Source organism: Anopheles gambiae, chromosome 3 (genome assembly GCF_943734735.2).
Source record: "Anopheles gambiae chromosome 3, idAnoGambNW_F1_1, whole genome shotgun sequence".
Taxonomy (NCBI): domain Eukaryota; kingdom Metazoa; phylum Arthropoda; class Insecta; order Diptera; family Culicidae; genus Anopheles; species Anopheles gambiae.
Genome location: NC_064602.1, coordinates 50424337 through 50443886, shown reverse-complemented (window position 1 = coordinate 50443886; position 19550 = coordinate 50424337). Strand labels below are relative to the sequence as shown.

General features: G+C 37.7%; 1 protein-coding gene across 5 annotated transcripts in view; it reads left to right on the top strand.

The window, feature by feature from the left end:
• Positions 1–18073, top strand: part of LOC3292147 (protein sax-3) — a 45691-nt gene extending 27618 nt beyond the window's left edge. For all 5 annotated transcript variants that reach the window (XM_061656107.1, XM_061656105.1, XM_061656106.1 and 2 more), the window contains exons 3-12: positions 2565–2758; positions 4914–5016; positions 9802–10086; positions 10170–10442; positions 10529–11806; positions 11879–11974; positions 12053–12293; positions 12447–12607; positions 13390–13567; positions 15068–18073. In XM_061656107.1, the coding sequence (XP_061512091.1) occupies positions 2565–2758; positions 4914–5016; positions 9802–10086; positions 10170–10442; positions 10529–11806; positions 11879–11974; positions 12053–12293; positions 12447–12607; positions 13390–13567; positions 15068–16466 (4208 nt within the window). In that variant the 3' untranslated portion in view covers positions 16467–18073. The remainder of the gene's footprint in view (positions 1–2564; positions 2759–4913; positions 5017–9801; positions 10087–10169; positions 10443–10528; positions 11807–11878; positions 11975–12052; positions 12294–12446; positions 12608–13389; positions 13568–15067) is intronic.
• Positions 18074–19550: the final 1477 nt, after the last annotated feature.

Genomic DNA, 19550 nt, shown 5'->3' with positions numbered 1-19550 from the left:
TGTTAGTGTGTATTTTTCATATGATTGTTCTACATCCATCTGTTCTGTAAATGATCCCAGTTGGTAAAATAATAATTACGTTCAACAGAGATAAAAAATATTTTTGTAATGAAGATGCAACACGCACTGTAATACTTGCAATCAAAGAATGATGTCTCACGTGACTGATCAAAGTGGAATTTTCAGCTGTATCTCAAAACAAAGACAAATGGAAATGATAGATGTACTGGTGTTTACAATATCGGAAGGAATCGATCGAAATCTTATAACAGCTTGAATAAAAATTTCTGTGTAACACTAGTATTGTGATTAAATTTCTAATACTTTTCCTTACTTAGCAGTTACAGGTCCAGTACTATATTTCCAATATTCCATATGCGTTCATCCATTCATTATAGAATCACAGAAACCATCAGAAATTCTCACGGAGCATACTGCATGACGCACGGTAGCAAATGCCATTCTATCGATGCAAGCGTTTGCCGGTGTAAATGTATGCAAATTGTTTCGCATGAAATATTCATAACCCCGTGAGACTTCACTCGAAGGGCTTCAAGAAATGTCATGCATAGGATTTCTGTGGAGAAGCAACGCGTTTCATATTTTCGTCAATTTTCCATATCTATCGTTTATTTTCCCGTTACTAGCAGTAAAATTCGATGTATAGATTAACGATAATTTGTATCAAATGATGTGAAATTGAATGTAGTAAATACAGCATTTAGTATAAATAAATAAAAAAGCAATAAAAATCGAATCAATAAAAACATAAATACCTCTTTCTGTAGTAAAAACGAATACCAACAGTATAGCTCGTGAATTCTACATGACAAATCCGGGGTATAAGTAATTTTATTATCTTTAGCTACTTATACAATAGTTACATTATGCAATATAGAGGGAATCGCCAATTTTAACGCAAATGCACTAATTTGGGAAATATATTATAATCTAAGCGCAAAACAAGTTAATGCTTTAGTGTATCCTATATGCCCTAAGAAATTGGTTCCGTTTTATTTCGTTGGTATTTTTTAACACATTTCCCCCTAGTGTATGAAAATTCGATTTATTGGGATGTATTTAAAAATTCCTAGGAAAATTCCTAGGAACAGTATTTCTTTAAAAATTATCGATTTCGAAAAAAATAGTATGCCCTGTTTCTGTTCGCGTCAAAGCAATATAATATACGCTGTGAGGGCTGATATAAAATACTAAACTATCGAAAGGTATTCCATGTACCATGATCTGAACTGTTCGGTACGCTAAAGTTAGCATGTTTTATTTTTTTGGTGTTTCCAGCATTCGGAACAGTACCATTCATAATAGCCTTCCACTTTGGAGTGACAATCTTAATTGATTTTGCTTCTCTTAGCAAAATATAGCCCTGCGTGCAATAGAACTCGGTATTTACGAGATTGAAACTATTATTCATACAACCGTCCGCTGATATAGGAAAAGTATCCTAAAATACTCCAATGATAATTCTATTGCTTTAACATTATTCATTGAAATGGACGACCTTTGCAGAGCGAATAGCTTACACGATTATGAAAAATAACACTCAAGTCTATCAAAGGTCCTAGTGCAGTTTTTTTTAAATAAAAGAAAGGTCATACAAACATTAATGTTTGTATTTAATCAATCTTGCATGGCGTTGCACAAAGTCTTGAAAAATTGAATTTTAGACAAAAGCTTTGGCAAAACGGTCACATAGATACGGCTTGCTTTTTGATTTGAGACCAGACTAATTGTTCACGGATAGGGGTGGTGTTCATGTGTCAACTCAATACGCGTGCAAAAGTAAATTGTGCATGCACGTAACGTGTAGTTGGTTGTATATGACCCAAACAAGTACCCATGTAGGACGTTTTGTTAGCTCTACTTACATGAAACAACCGTTTTACTGTTATAACTGGGATTTTATTTCGAATAAGGCAGGATAAATATCGATTGCATAGACATATTACCGTACGCTCAGACATAGCGTGACAATTTCACGACGTGAAGCATGAAAAATCAGTCAAAATCAACGAATATTTCACGCCTAAATGTATGTATCCCGTCATCCAATCCTGTCGTCTTGTATGATACGACGACATTCGATGAAATGCTTCAAATTTCGTCAATATATACGCTGTGAAACAAATTAGAACACGGAATTCTCATCGAATTTCATCGAATGTCATTGATATTGGGCTCATGCTTTACGGCGCAATGTCATTTGGCGGAATATCTTGTGGCACGGTTAGATGGAAGATGGTGCATTAGATGAAATAGAGAAAAACATTGCAAATTTTTAATTTACAGCCCATTTCTGACAGTAATGTTAAAATTATTCCAACAAATTAGTCCACCATGTCAGTTTTTTTGTATTACAACTTTTTAACTTACTTTATTGTAGAGTTTCATTTTCATCGTTTTGGCTGAAATGGGCTTAGGGGTTTGCTTGTGCTAACTTAAGTGATTCTTAAATTATTATAAATAAAATATAAAGAGTATTGGAAAGGAGTATAAGTACTATAAAAGTTAAAAGCCATTTTCCACTTTTTTTTTCCTTTTTACAGCTCTTCAAAATCCACGTATTATAGAGCATCCAATCGACACCACCGTGCCACGCCATGAGCCTGCCACACTCAACTGTAAAGCGGAAGGGATACCCCAGCCGACTATTCAGTGGTACAAGGACGGCGCACCATTGAAGATACTCCAGGGATCGCACCGGATAGCACTACCAGCCGGTGGTTTGTTTTTTCTGAAGGTAAATAACGTCCTTAATCCCTTTTAAAAATGCAAATTTTCCGAAAAACCAACATCCCTCCCAGTATACCTCAAATGTACGGAACGTTACGGTTATGCAGGCTGCGGGAGTCGTGGGTACATTTTCTGTTCAGCATTAATTCCCCTAATGAAACACCTCGTGTTTTGGAGAAACGTCCAAATACTGGCTATTTTAAGTCAAGTTTGTGATATCATGGAAACATCGTTGAACCTGTTCTGTTAGTAACGTAGTACAGAATGCGTACGAGTACAGAATATGAGTAAACGTGATCAACCCTGCACTGGTACGCTTCTCGTTCTGATAATTTGCGTCCATGTTTGACGCCGCACACAAAGTAGCAGTGTGTGACTGAACCTTCCTTACAGCAAATATTTGCAGATATTAAAATTTAAATAATTTCATGGAAAATTTAACACATATCTTACTACACTTGGATACTTTTGATTTGCGTACGTAAGAATGACACTGAGAAATTAAGTCCCTTGGTAAGTGCGTGGACTAACATGTTTTTCACACATAGTTAAAATGCAGCATCACTAACGAATTTCATTCATTTTTTCTATACCGCTTACATATTTCCGGGAAAGGAAGGGGGAGGGGGGAGAAATGTGGTGAAATAAGGTGCCATTCGTCGCTTTACCGCATTTGGCGAACGAGCTTTGCAGAGAAAGGTGCAGAGCATACCCTGTTATTTGCCTCATGCGGTAAAAAAGTGTGCCTGATGCTGCATAAACTTTATGATGAATAAATGTTTGATCAAATAATTTTCCTCTCTCTCAAAATGTAAGCACCTTCTGATTACGGAAACGGGGCGGATTTACATGTCCTGTCATAAAACCTAATGAATGAGTGTTAGCCGACAAAATAATCAAATTTGTTTTTTTTTCGAAAGCACAGATGCTGAAGCATATAAAATTGTAGCTAATTAATGTTTGTGCTTTTTTTGTGATAACTTTAGTCTAAATAATTTAAATGTTTTTTATGTTGTTATTATGTTTAATGTTTTATGTTTTATGTAAATGATTTTATGTTGTTATTATATTGTTTCCAGAGTTATATTGCATTTTGTACCAACTTATGTAAAGTTATGTAAAGTTTGTCTTTGAGTTATAAATAAAAATTTAATTGATTATTTATTTATTTATAGGTTTTGAATCCTTTTTTTATCAAACTTGCTTAGGAACAGAAAATAACAAAAATTATCCCTCAAAAACAAGCAACTCAGTATATCTTTTGTTTTTTTTTTATAATTTAATAGCAAATAACATAAATAATGTTTGATGTATACTCAGACATTTTGTTATGTTCAGCTTCATGTTAGCTTTAGAACTTAACAAACGTGTAATAAAAATACGAGATTAAAACCATTAATTTAGGTCATCGTGAGCAGTAAGACACGTTAAAAGTGTAACATACCACTCATATCATTCAACAAATAACACAACAAGCAATCAAAGGGGCTGTTAAAAGGATAAATAACTGACGGTACGAAGAGTTTACCCCACTTAGCAGGCAACTCAAAAAATCTCCTAAAATGCTACAGCACATTATCCAGAGGAAGTGAGGCCATAACTGCGCTGCTCGTAATAATTTTAATTTGAAAATATTTATAAGACAACCTTAATTTACCACACGCTGTTTGGAAGCTTGTTCTGCACGTACTGTACAGCACATAATGCTTGAAAACAGTTGCTCGGATACCATTTTGCTTCCCTTGCTAACAATCGTTGGGCAGCGGAGTTGTACTGTACACAGTTTTACCCTAACTTTTCCACTTACTAAAGGTTGTTTCGTTAAGCCAGATATGGCTTCTGCGTTTGCACCAAGTAGAACCTCATCAGAGTCACAGCTAGTACACTGGCGAAAAGAAGAACAAAAAAAGCAACACCCAAACAGCTTCCCGCTTGGATTTGATACTTTTCTCGCAGGTTTTTCATCTTACGTGTCCACGAGTTCACAGTATCCTCGCTGTTATGTCGGTTCCGCTATTCAGACCGATCATCTTAGTTCTACCAGCTTAGCAGATTTCCCTGCGAGAGGAGGAGTGTTGAGGGCTTTTCGGTGAAATTGTGTTCCTAATTCTACAATTTTCGTTTTTTTATGTGCCCAACTTTGCTTTCCTTCTTTCACTAAGGTTGTAAATTCGCGGAGAGAAAGCGACGCAGGGGTGTACTGGTGTGAGGCACGGAACGAGAACGGAATTGCCAGAAGTAGGAACGCTACCCTACAAGTAGCAGGTGAGTTGCTTCATTTCCCATTTCCTATTTTAAATTGTTTTGCACCTTTTCCCCAGTCCTGTTTCATTTTCGCCGCCAAGCGTACGTCAGAGCTTGGCCATTTTCCCATACCCAATAAAAAGTCATATTAGGTGGAGGTGGTTACTTGTGGAACTGTGAAGTCTAGTGGAATGGCAAGTAGGACATAAATTACTTAAAACGATCTGGTTGTCGAGGACAATCTGCCGACCCATGGGAGGCACAACGACAAAAAGAATATTAATTCAATGGTGGGAATAATGTTTTGGCTTTTTCTTCATACACTTACTTCTGACATTTGATCTGCGAGCAGTACTCGCAAAAGAATATATGCTTTACGGCTCACAATAGTTTAGCGGTGAATTTGGTTTCAATATATATTTTTTTAATTTAAAGAGGATACATCATTAAAAATAAATCTTACGTGTTACTCTAAAGCACGCTAATACACAGTAAAAACTCATTAAACGCTACTTGAACGTAAGGATGATTATAAAAACATGCAAGAAAAAAATTAAAGAATAATAAATACCAATTGTATGCTCATCACGAAATGTTAAAAGATCATAAAATAGAAAATCCAAGTCAATAATTTCTAGTATTGCGGCCCTTCACAATTCTATTCAGCTTTTTTATATGGAGTTTGACAGTTGACTGGAGGTTGAAATCATGTAAGCACTCCTTACAAATCCACACACAAAACTAGCCTGCGATTTTCAGTCTAGACTATTTCAGCCTCAAAGTTGGAATTAGATTCGAGTACCTGCTCGAAAAAATGGCTAAACAAGGTGGTGTTTTCATTTATTCTAAGGTACACCAAAGAGGTCAGATGGAGGAATCTAGAATCTAAGTGCATGTAGATCAGGTGGTCTCAAAGCCTGCGTTTTATAAAAAAATTGGAACGTCACTTTTTGACAGGACGGTTGAAAACTTTTGCTCAAACAGGTAATACGGTGGCTTAACGAATACACAAAACATTCTTAAAATTTTCATTCAGTAACAGAAACAACAAAAATCAACCTTCTAAATACATACACCTAAATACATACATAGATAGCTGCTCGAAAACTGCTATACAATGCAAACAGCTGACAGGCTGTAATTCCAGCCTACGAACTTAAAACGGAAAGAGCCCTATTACTAGGATTTAATTGTTTCATAACCGAAAACAATTGAGGTCTAGGATGACTTTTTTATATTTATTCTACATTACCTTGTTACCCATAGAAACCCTTGTTTAAGTTTATCTTCTTTTTAGTATACGCGGCCATGCAAAATTTACAAGCTTCTGAGAATAGTCAATATCATGTTTCTGAGGTTTATTAGTAACAAAGCAACTTAAGGTTTACAGTTAAATACTAATAGATCTTTCAGTTTTTTCGCCAATTATAGAAAGTTATAAAAATTCACGAAATATATTCTGCAATGTTATTGCAATATAGTGCGATGCATAACCGTTAAACATTGTTGAAAATATAAAATCAACCTATTCAAGCAGCAGAGAGTTAATTAAATAGCATAATAGACAATACAGCCGGTCTCGTAGTACAGTCGTCAACTCGTACGACTTAACAACATGCCTGTCATGGGTTCAATCCCCAAATAGACCGCGCCGCCATACGTAGGACTGACTATCCTGCTATGGGGGGGGAATCAATTAGTCACTGAAAGCCTAAGCCCACAAGTGGGTACAGGCAGGCCTTGACCGACATCGGTTGTTGAGCCAAAGAAGAAGAAGAAGAATAGACAATACAGAAGCCGATACAACGACGATCTATTCGAGGTATACGGTGATATCACTTGCAGCGCGTCAAACTCGCTAGGTTATAGCTAGGCTCGCTAGACAGAGGAAGCGTGGTAGGCTCAAGTCAAAGTAGCAAGATGTCGTAGAGGCATTCGCCATTAAGGCCGGAATAACGGACTGGCAGACGGAAGACGTGAGACCATGAGCAGTCTCATTTGTGCAGCAATCCTTAAATGCTGGGATGTCATTGTATACAGTAATGTGCTATAAAAAAATCTATTAAATAACTGTTTAGATAAACATTCGAACGAATGTACCATTGTCAATCAATGTAATATTATTGGTACAACAAACAGACTATTTTGTAATAATCATTGTGCTATTGTCCATAATAATATTGTCATTTTTTAAAAGGCTGACAGACAAATTGGCATATGAACAACTCGTTTGATTATCATATGAACGATAGAAAAACTGTGTTTTTGAAAAAGTCATATTTTATCCATATTTTTACTCTTGTATATTAGAATTTATATCATCGATTTTTAGTTCAAATAAGTAAACTGTAGCTTACAATGAGAGCCTGATCAAATTTAAATTAATATATGAAGAACTCAGGCAATTATTCAATATTGTGAATGCTTTAATGTTTAATTTAATGTTCAATGCAAAGAGATTAAACTATACTGAATTTTGATTTCAATATATCTGATCTAGAGTCATTTCGATGTGGTTGTTTTGTTCATTCTAGCCGGCTTTATACCTCAGAGGAAGACGTGATGAAATAAATTTAATTAAAAATAGCAACAAGCCTTCATCGCCGGAAGCATATCAATTTATTATCCTTTCTCTGCAACAAAACGTAAAGATGGTCCCTATGCAGGCAAATGTTGAATCGCTTAGAAACGTACTTGTTGAGCACATCGATAGAAGTGGAAAAGGTGGTTCTATGTTGTTTTGTGAAATATTCTATGCACAGAGTGTGATCAAAGGTGTGATTTGCTTTTCATAACGTAGTTCAATGTTAATATATATAGTGGTTTCGATGACTTAGACTATGCATAAAAGAACACATTTTATTCTGATTCTTTTTACTTTTACTCTCTACTTTTCGGAAATTTTGTATGTATAGTTGAAGAAACAATTTGCAATTTGAAAACGAGTGATGAAAAAACTGATTGTTCGTACAATCTACCTTCCCCTGTGCGGCTATAGTCGTCCTTTTGGTCGATCCTTTGCATTTATTATGGATGGATGTTGCTGGGATTTGAAAGTCAGTTATGTGTGCCAAAGATAATGCTGATAAAACCAGAGTAAGCGAGGTCCGCTCCATTCGTTAGCAACAGACCATCAATTTCACCAACTATGTATCCGATACAAATTTCTGCCTCGTTGATTGTCGTGTGCCGAGAGACAGACAACACTTGTTTAAATCAACTTGCATGGATGCTTGTAACAAACAAATGGGAAAAAGTCGTTTGAAATGTATCAAGATTCCAGTCACATACGTTTAGCTGTTTCCTTTGCTGTAGTATCGCAAGCTTTTATTTCAGTTTCTGATTCAGCCCAGCACATATAGTGATCATTTGTCATGATTTAAACTTTATGGGTGGTTTTAGGTATAGAGTGATTGTAAAACTGCGGTTTGATGAGGTTTTTGTTGTTCATACTATAACTTTATTGTGGCTAGGACATTGATGTGGGACTATATCTGAATGCAAGTTTTTTTTTCCAACGCAGCTTCAAAGTGAGTTTTAGTTTATACAACACAATTTACCCATACCCGCACATAACTTAATGCAAAGAACCTTTCATCCTCTCAACCAGTCTGTCAGTCGCAATGAAGAAGACAAAAATAATTTCTTAAAGCTTCAGGTCAACAAGAAAGCACCAAAACAAAATAACAATGAAATTAAATCCTGCATAGCTAGCACATTGAACGATTCATTTCAAAGGTAAAGCTTCTATAAAACTATTTGCGTTAGTTATGCTTCTAACAGCGCGACGTATTAGTGAACCGAAAGCGAAAAATAAAGAGGACATGGAGGGAAACAACCGACGAAGTGAAAAAGCACACAAAATACCTACGATAAAACCCAACTCAAAATGCCACTCACGGCAACATAAATGTCGGAGCAAAACACACAGAAATACACAAACAAGCTTAGGGACATAACGAATGGCACCAAAAATGCAAATAAAATTTCCATTTGCATCGCAGACGATCATAAAAACCGCTAGGTTGGTCAGATTTCGAATGTTTTGTTGGTGTTTTCCCATTTTTTTTTTTTTTTGTATGTTTTAGGCAACGCCTAGGAATATTGGTCAGTTTTCCATTATGTTCTAACGCTTTTGTGACAGGTTGTCTAGAGTTTGCTTTTCGGTTTGCTCACTTCCATTATATGTCCGCCGTAACAGTTCGTTGAGTAACCCATTGCAAGACCCTTGGTGGAGTCAGTATTCTGGTGCAAGTGTCAGGCCCTTCAACGCATGTATACGTTTGCGATTTTTCACGTTTGCTATTTTTTGGCTAAACTTCAACCAGAGCTGACTGACAGTTAACTGAAAATTGGTACAAAAATCAGTAAATAAATCAGAAAAAATCGTTTGAAAAACATTGGTCGTTCCGTTTACCAAAAGATTCCTGCTGGATTGTGTATAACTACGGCAAACTTATATCAAGTTCACTATTATTTAAACACTGTATTTTATTGACAGTAGGATGTTTGCATATTCCCATGACAATAGGATGTTTGTATATTCGGTTTGCGTTGTGAGTTTTCTCAAAATATGAACTTTCCATTAACTCTATAGATACTGACTCATAATATGAATAACGTGGTAATGAAAACGATGTGCAATTGTTCTGACAACAAATTTTATTGTTATTATGGATTTTATAAATTATTATTATTGTTTTTTTAATACATCAAACCCAGCCAGTAGCCTTAACAAATGTTTTTAGCATTTCACTACTATTTCTGTACTATTTTTTATTGTGTCATTTGCTGTACATGTTATAGTATTGCGAGAAGAGTTTCGACTTGAGCCTCAGCATACACGCGTAGCACAAGGGGAAACAGTGCTACTAGAATGCGGCCCACCGAAAGGAATTCCGGAGCCGACGTTGTGGTGGCGAAAAAATGGTCAAAAACTAGAAGTTGAAGCTTCGAAACGCATTCGTATTGTCGATGGAGGTAATTTAGCAATTCAGGATGTACGCCAAACTGACGAAGGACAATACCAATGCATTGCAAAAAATTTGGTTGGCGTACGGGAATCAGCAACGGCTTTCCTCAAAGTTCATGGTAAGTTTTTTTAAACCACGTTCATATTATTGCGTTCGTTGGGTAGCTTCCGGATCGTTCAGCACATTCATACATCGTTGCAGTAAAACCATTTCTGATACGAGGACCGCATGATCAAACTGTCGTCGAAGGTACGTCTGTAACATTTCAATGTCGAGTAGGTGGGGATCCGATGCCAGATGTACTATGGCGTCGATCGGCATCAGGAGGCAACATGCCATTAAATCGAGTGCATATCCTGGAGGACAGGAGTCTACGGTTGGAGGATGTAGTTCTGGATGATGAGGGAGAGTATAGCTGTGAGGCTGATAATGCTGTCGGAGCCATCTCAGCCACTGGCACATTGACCGTCCATTGTACGTATGAAGACATTCATAAATTATGAAAGGGTATTTTTTGTCCTAATGACATAAACTACTACATTTTATTGCATGACTTTCAGCTCCTCCCCATCTTTCGATAAGACCAGTCCCACAGGTAGTAGAAGCACCGCACGATGTTTCGTTCGAATGTAAATCAGAAGGCAGACCAAAGCCAACTACATTTTGGTCCATAGAAGGTAACAGAACACTGATCTTTCCCGGCACGTCCATCGATCGATTCGAGACTACATACACACAGGAAAGTCTCACCGTCTTGACGCTTACTCAAACTACAAAATCTGATAACGGTCTTGTGATCGTTTGTAGTGCCGTAAACAGTGTCGGATCTGTCAGTGTTCGAGCCCGCTTGATGGTAGCTTCACAGGATGATCGACCCCCTCCAATCATTATTCTTGGTCCTACAAACCAAACTCTTCCCTCAAAGTCGACAGTATCGATGGCTTGCAATGCGGTTGGTAATCCTAATCCGTTCATTTCTTGGTACCTGGATGGTAATCCGGTCGTACCATCGGAACGAATTAATATAACGGAAAATGGAACGCTCTTATTACGAGAGCTTGAGAAAGGAACCGATCAAGGGCTCTACACGTGCGTAGCCAGCAGCCGCAGTGGGAAATCTACGTGGAGTGCGTTCCTGCGCGTTGAGTCACCCACGAATCCGAATGTTAACTTTTATCGGGCACCTGAACCATCCGAATTCCCAAGTGCCCCGGGAAAGCCCCAAATTGTTAACATTAGCAACAGCTCCATTACCATCTCTTGGCTGCCCAGCATCAAGTCCGGTGCTTCCGATATCAATGGTTACCTGATTGAAGTATTTTCAAGTGATATGGCCAAAGGGTGGACCACAGTCCCGTTCAAGGTTTCGTCCACGAGCTACAGTTATTCTCCGATTTCTCCAAACGTCAGTTACATTTTTATCGTTCGAGCAGAAAATGACCAGGGACTTGGTATTCCGAGCCTCATGTCCGATCCGGTTTCCATTGGAAGAGAATTCAATCATGGAGAAGACATCAATCTCAGTGAAGCGCAAGCAACACTTTCGTCAGGGCAGGTGGTCAACCTCCTTGAAGCTAATGCAACCGATGCTACCAGTGTGCGACTGGCGTGGGAGATTGTTAACGGGCAGTATGTGGAAGGGTTCTATATTTACTCGCGCAAGGTAAACTCCAACGGAACGTATCGCACTTTGACAGTTTTACATGGTGGGGGTGCTTCTGCTTGTACGATAAATGGATTAGAAAAGTTTACCGAGTATGAGTTTTTCCTTGTACCATTCTACAAAACAATCCAAGGACGTCCCTCGAATTCTAGATCAACGTGCACTTTAGAGGATGGTAAGATAAAGAGAAGCCAAAAACCGTGCACCTTTCAACAATTCTTCAATGGAATGTGTTACTTTTTTTCAGTTCCGACGGCATCACCAGTAAATCTGGAAGCAGTTCTACTGAATACCTCAGCAGTTTACCTCAAGTGGGAACCGCCGAGTAACAGCACGATAAATGGTAATTGGTTATAACGTGAACTAAAACATATGTGTGTTAAAAATAACAATGAAAAAACTCGATTTGCATACTCATTAGGAAAATTGAAACACTATCACATCATCATCAGAGGTTACGACGTTCACAACATATCCAAAGTTCTTACCAATATGACTGTCGACGGAGAAGCACCAAAGTTACTGCTGGCTAATCTGTCTGCTGGTGTAACGTATTCTGTCAGTATTGCAGCGTCGACAAAGGTCGGAATTGGTCCATACAGCATTCCTTCGATTTTAAGGCTAGACCCTCACACTAGGCGGCTTGATCATGGGTACACAAGGTAGTATAGAAGAAGCGGCAAACTATTTCCCTACTATGCATGTTGCACCATACTTTGACAAGCGTGCATGTATGCTTCCTAAAGTTACACACTGCATTTACAGCTCAGCAAGTACATGAAACATGCAAATATTTCCATTTCTCTCTTCCACAGATATCCAATAAACCATGACTACTCACACGATATACTCACGCAAACATGGTTTATAATTCTGCTCGGTTCCATCATTGCCATTATCGTCTTTTTGTTCGGTGCCATCATTATTTTCCGCAGGATACAATTTATGAAACACAGCTCGTTGAACAATATGCACGGTGAGTTACAGTCAGCCAAATTGTCGTGTTGGAGTTTACTACATAAATAGTTCCGCAATGAATCGAGAATCTCTTTTTGAAATCCTTCAAATCACTACATGCCAAAATTAGTGATAATTTGGATAATAAGTAAATGCTTACAAATAGGGACAATGCACAAAACCAATTTTATCATTTTTATATTCTCACTTTTTACTGCTTGAGGATTTAGTTTTCAACAAATGTTGATCCAATGGTTCAAAGGAACATTTTTATTAAAATTTCAGCCTATCATCAGTAAATAATAAATACAGTAAATACGCCAAGGAAAATGTAATCGTAAATCTCACGTCATACGATAAACAATTCAATAAGCAGGGCTGTTGTTTACTGCATAAGAGGACTCATCCATAAAAAAAAAATAAAATAACAATAGTAATCAACCAGCAGCATTTATTTTTCACATCATGTGCATGAGGGATGTGTTTAGTCACGAAACAATTTACCGTATCATGCTACATCGCGTTTTGTTGACTCAAATCATTTTACGTGCATTATTCGTGCTTATAGCTTTGCCCTCGAATGGTTGGGGCTAAGTTTGAAATTATTCACAACTTTCAGAATCTCCGTACAATGAAAGCAATGAAATTTGTACCCATGCATGCATATGATAAGCAATGACTTTTAAGTGTTGTGCAGTGGGATACAATTAATCTGTTCTTGGCATATTATCACTATATCAGCACTATGCAAAACACTGTATCGTAAAAGAGAATGTTGTTAACACGTTTACATAATTTCAGGTAATCACGCTATCGGAACAGTCCGAAAGTTTCCTACTCTACCACTGAATCCTAATGGTGTGTGGATCGACCCGGGAGGTGGAGTTTGGCGACAAGCGAGTGACATTACTAAGGAAGTCATCACCGACTATGCTCAGGTTTCTGTCGCCCCAACACTTCCACTTCCAGATTATGAAAGGTAAGCATATTAATGAAAAAAAGTTTCAATTGCTTCAATATTTTCATGTATGTCAGAGTTTTGAACACAATCAGTTTAACTCTGTTGTATCTATAACATTGCTTCGTGTAAGCTCATTCCCCAAAAAAGGTTAAGTGCTTGCAAGGGCGCTCTCTAAACAATCTACTTAATTATGCCTAATTGTGTACATTCTAAACAAACGCCTTACCGCAAAGAGGTTGATGACAGTTTTGTGTAGCAATACTGTCGACGAGAGCTTCTGAAATAGTTTTCCAAACAATCAACAGGGCTTAAAAGCACACAACAACGACACATCTTCAACACTTTGTTCCATTTCCTTGCTCGTGTGTGGCGCCAGAAACTATGAGGGTAAAAGCAAACAAATACACAAAACTTCAGCATCATTAAAGGATACACGGCTCGTACCCACTTTGCCGGTCTAGGATAATGGGGATCACTTCAAAGGTTTAAGCCAGTAATGGAGTTCGTAAATTTTTGGCGGTTTACATTTCTCACTCGAAACTGCCGGAGAAAGCATTCGACGAAACTTTTCCCACAAATGATAGTGTCTGTTGTTTACCACCATTACGTTCTTGAACATCCGCGACAATGGTAAATATGCCTATCCCTTGGAAACTGGTTGCAATCTGTACGTGATGCTTCTAGCGTACGGTGATGTTAGCAAGAAGGTTACGGATGAAGTGTGCAAACTTGTGAATGAACATCTTCAAACAAATGTTTTTTTTGTGGAACATCCAAAGCACTCATGTCGCTAAGGAAATTACTGTATGCATGGCTAAAACTTTTTCCATTACGTATTTATTCAACACTTAGGCTGTTGTTTCAGTTGTATTTCACTAAACGATGTAAGATAATTTGATGGAAATGTTTCCTTTCGGATTGAAATTTGAGATAATGGTCAATTTAAATAATTTTAAACGCCGTACTTTGCTGCTCGCATGTTGGATGTTTAGATGGTATTATATCAAAACATTATATAAAATTATATCAACACTTGATTAACAGATTCATTAGATTATTTTGTGACTGCAATCTTAAAGTATAACTACCGACTTTCATTTTCATGCGTTATATTTTGTTTAAATAAATTGCAAACCCGTCGGTAGAGAATTTCATTTCCGCACTTGGGATTGGGGATTGGGTACAAATTGCAAATATTTTTGGTAAATAATGCAGCGATGGAATGGGATGACCAAACAAAATAATAAAACATCATACAATAGCAAAATCGATAAAAGCATACATGCGTAAATGTTTGGCCACATCTGCCACACTGTGGAAAACTTTCAAAATGTATGAACAAATGCATTTTTTCCCTTTTTTGTGCTGTTCGCGCTAAGTGCACAAATTAAAATATATTTATGATACAACTACTAACAACGCAGTGTGCATCGTGAGACCGATTCGGGCTTTGCATATCTGTTTTTTCTTCCTCTCTTTTTCTTGCATTTTTATAATTAATTGCACCTTTACCCTCAGACTGTCCCCGCTGAATATGCCTGACTACGCGGAAGTGGCCGGGTGTTCATCATTCAAAAACGATCTGGGACAATCGGACCCTTGCTATGACAACTACGGGGCTTACGCTTCAACCACGCTGGTAGGCCGCTCGGTGCAACTGTACGCCCAAAACCAATTCGATGGCAAAAATGTCTACTCAGCGCCCACCGTTGTTACGGCCGCGGCAGCGTCCGGTGGATGTCACTACAATAATTTCATAAATCAACAACATCAACAGCGCCACCAGCAGCAACTGCAAGCCCAGTACGGTCTCCATGGACCCCAACAGATGCATGCTCAGATACAGTCGCAACCGCATCAGCAACAAATCGGTGTGCACGATAAAAGGGAGCGGGATGCTAACGGACGCCCGATCGGTGGTGGTGGTGGAGGTAGCATAAAAAGCCAGAAAATGAACATCATCGAAAATCGGATGGCCGACATGTTGAACAATTTGAATCAATGTTCATCGTCGGGCCCTACGGCAAGCTATAGCACCGGTGGTGGCATGGGCTCGTCGTACGGTGGCTCAACGGTAAGTAATCTCAACAGTGGAAGCCACTGTAGCCTACTTCCGGCGGGCCAACCGATGGCAGCCTCGTCGACGCTGACAATGGATGTGATGAACAGCATGTCTGGTAGTGCGCCGGGTAGCGGTGGTGCAATCGGTGGAGGTAGCAGCAGTGTACCCCATACACCGCTTTTTGGCACGATTAAACGAACGACCAAGTACAACAAAATAGGCTACAATAAGGATAATAAACTCAATTTTGGCGATAATGGCCGATCGGTCGAGCAGCCGTTGTTCGTCAAGTCCAAGTACGATGGTACCTGGTCGTCCGTGCCGAGCTCGGTCACGATGGCGTCAGCGGCCAGCAGCAACATGATTAATAATTCGCCATATCAACAGCAGCACCAGCAGCAACAGCAGCAACAGCAGCAACAGCAGCAACAGAAGCACCAGCAGCAGCAGCAGCATCTTCCAGTTCCGCCCCTTTCGAGCACCAACAGTATCCATCAACAGCAGCAGCTTTTGACAACAGTAGGCCCACCACACCCACCTCCTCCACAGCTTCCACCAATTCAACAAGCGCCTTCAGTAGTTCATCACTTTCCTTCGGGTCACCACCACCACTCAACTTCCGTTTCGTTGTTTCATGGTGGTAAAGAATCATCCCGATCGCCATCCCGCGTTTCGCCGACTACGCACGGTCTGCAAACAAATAATTTAGATAACCATCCACCGCAGGAGTGCAACAATGGAACCAACACAATCACTAATGGTCAGGAAGCTTCTATTGGTTTCTCTGGGAACGCAAATCATCCGTTGCAACAAACACATCAATTAACTGGAGACACCAATGTAGAGAATGTATAAATTTGAGTACTTCTGTTTGTAGTGCCATAAAATAGTGGAATTTTCTTTGATCCTAGCTGTCACCATTTTATACTCAGAGCAGTGAAATTTCTTTTGTTAAATTGAAACCTTATACTGTGTCATTTATGTTTTACTAAAACACACAAAAAGGAGTAAAATAACATTCAAACTAGGTTGTTTGAAGTACAAAATATTTTCAAAAATATTACCATAGATTTAATAGATTGACGATTATTTCAGTAATCATCATATTCCAGTAATATAACCAATTACCCACGAATCCATTCAAATTGAATTAAAATTAATAGATTATCAAAATTAAGTATTAATTATCACTAAATCGAACTTAATTTTTCATAACTTACTACACATATAAAGTTGACCGATAAGATTTATAACGTACTTTGGCGAAACTGATATAAAACTAGTAATATTAACAATACATATTTACAATTACATTGCTCTGAGATAGAGAATTGGCATTTTGGAGATTGTAATAACTTGTTTAGTTTATTTAATTTACATTATTGAAGAAGACTTTAAATCCACATAAAGCTTGTAAATATTGCAAATATATCTATCATACTATGTGCAATCTGACCAATGCTTGAGTATTTTCGATACATACATTCTTTTGGGTTTTTAAAATGTTTGTAGTTTTGCAACCCACTGGAAGTAAAATCATGCCTCCTGATATAGTTTAAATAGCCTGCTAAAACTGAATAAAATAGGACATTTTCTTTTAGAAACTCATGAAAGAACATCGCAACTATCAAACGATATATTTTCCCTACCAGCTTTCATAAAGATAAACAGTCAGTTGTGGATCGATGGTAGCGAAAACATTAAAAAGAAACATATCGAAACACACTTATCCTGGCCAACGCATTGGCAGTTTGTTCGTTTGGCAGCGCGATGACCAAATTATTTAACTGGTGTACCTACCATGTTTAGCTAGTGTACATAGCTGCTGCTAATGCAATAGATTAGAACTGGATGAACTGTACTGAAATTACATAAAACGTTTTTTTAACCATTTCAACAAAAAACATAAATCTTTTGTTTAAATTTAAGGTTTAAAAATGTAATAGGAATGATTACAACGGTAAAGTATCCGCAATCATTCAGCAACCAAATATTGTTTTCGACTATTAGATTTATTTTCGTTGTATTTTCTTTTCCAAAATATTGTAGCTCTCTTTAGGTTTACACATTTGATTTTAAGCAACGAAAATGAAATCAAATAGGAACACGAATTATGTCCCATCCTAATTCCATGACGATGAGTATATACCCTATAGCTATCAAAATGAAGCGAGTAAACAAAATCATTTGACTGATTATCGTAATTGACAAATGGGTCGTAGGTCATGAGACACACAAATAATTATCCTGCCGCTGCAACGCATTGCTATTATTATCTGATAGTTGTAGGCAAATTACTTCCACACGTGTTTTTGTTTTGTTTCAATATGGAGAAGAAGTGTAAACATAGGCAAAAGGAATGGATTGATCGATGGCGGATGAAAAGTACATATTAAGAGCCAGTCGAAATCGTAAAGAAAAGAGAAAGATGAATAAAAGAAAATGATGATATTTTGAACGAATATACCGTTTTGGTAGATTTTATTTAACTGTAAACTGTGATGACCTTTTTAATGTGCCATACTATGCAGAGGCTCTATGTAGAATTTATTTGCTTTATACACATAATACTTTAGGTGTTATTTAGTTTTATTTTTTAGATTTTTTTCGCATGAATCAGAATGCATAATTTTTCTTCCTTTGAAGTTTTCACATTTTCATATAGAGCATTTTTTTTTCCTTTTCTGCATACATTCATAATACTTATAAGAAAATATGTTTGCCGATATTGTATTGTCGATAACGATGTTCTGATGTACTGTTGTACTTGAAAAAGGTAATCCAAACAAAAAATAGCAATATTTGAGCAAAAGTATACACTATCATGGCTTTAAAGATTGCTTTTACTTTTGGTTCCCCTTAATTTGCGTGCTGAATTTACGAAGCTTATTGCTCAGCATAAAATTTGAAGCATAAAATAACTAAACCCAAGAATTTGAGTACCATTTGTACTTAAATTTTTAATAACCCTCATCCCACATTTTTGAATGACTTCAATGCAGGCTACTTTGCACCTATTTCATTTTTCATAAGCGATGAGGAACATTAAGACTTTGGTTCACGTTGTGTTTGTTGTCTGTGACGAAATCTTAATTCCTTGGGTGTTCCTTAGTTATCATGTTGTTTTGTACGAATTGTGGCAGTTTTTGATTGTGTTAAGATCAACGTAAAAAATCAATGTCAAACATCAATTAACATGAAAAAATTTCATGGTTCATTGGAAAGATGCGGTTTTTGTATGTATTTATTTAATAATTGAATTATAATAAAGTTAGCAAAATATAAAAAAAGCTTAAATTTATTTTTGATTCAATGTATCGAAGCATTATTTAGCATCGGCATCTTGAGTAATGCATAGGGTTAGTGTGCAGCTTTCATTTGATTACTTACTTACTGACTATCCGGTGCTATAATTGCTTTGCGGTCTTGGCTTGTTTCAGGAGTGTCCGAAACCGCTCATGGTCTCGCGCCTTCGCCTACTAGTCCGTTATCCCGGCCTTAAAGGAGGAGCCTGACGAGATTGATACGCTGTACGACAGTGAGGTCGCCGTACATCTCGTCATTATAACGGCTCCTTCATTGTCCTTCCACACATACGGGGCCAAGTATCCTTCTGAACATCATGCTCTCGAACGCAGTTAAGAGGGTTTCTCCAGAATTGGACAGTGTCCATGTCTCAGAGCCGTATGTGAGTTCCGGTACTATATTGCTATATATTGCTGCTATATAGTCCCAGCTTCGTCCGTCGCGACAGGTTCTTTGAGGTGAACTGATTTTTCAGGCTGTAGAATGACCGGTTGGCAGTTAGCATTCTTGCGCGCAGGACAGCTACCATGCTTTTGTTCTTGCTGACCTTTGACCTGAGATAGGTGAATTCTGGAACGACTTCAAAAGTGCGTTCACCTATCTGTACATCACGCCTACGTAGGTTTGGATTAT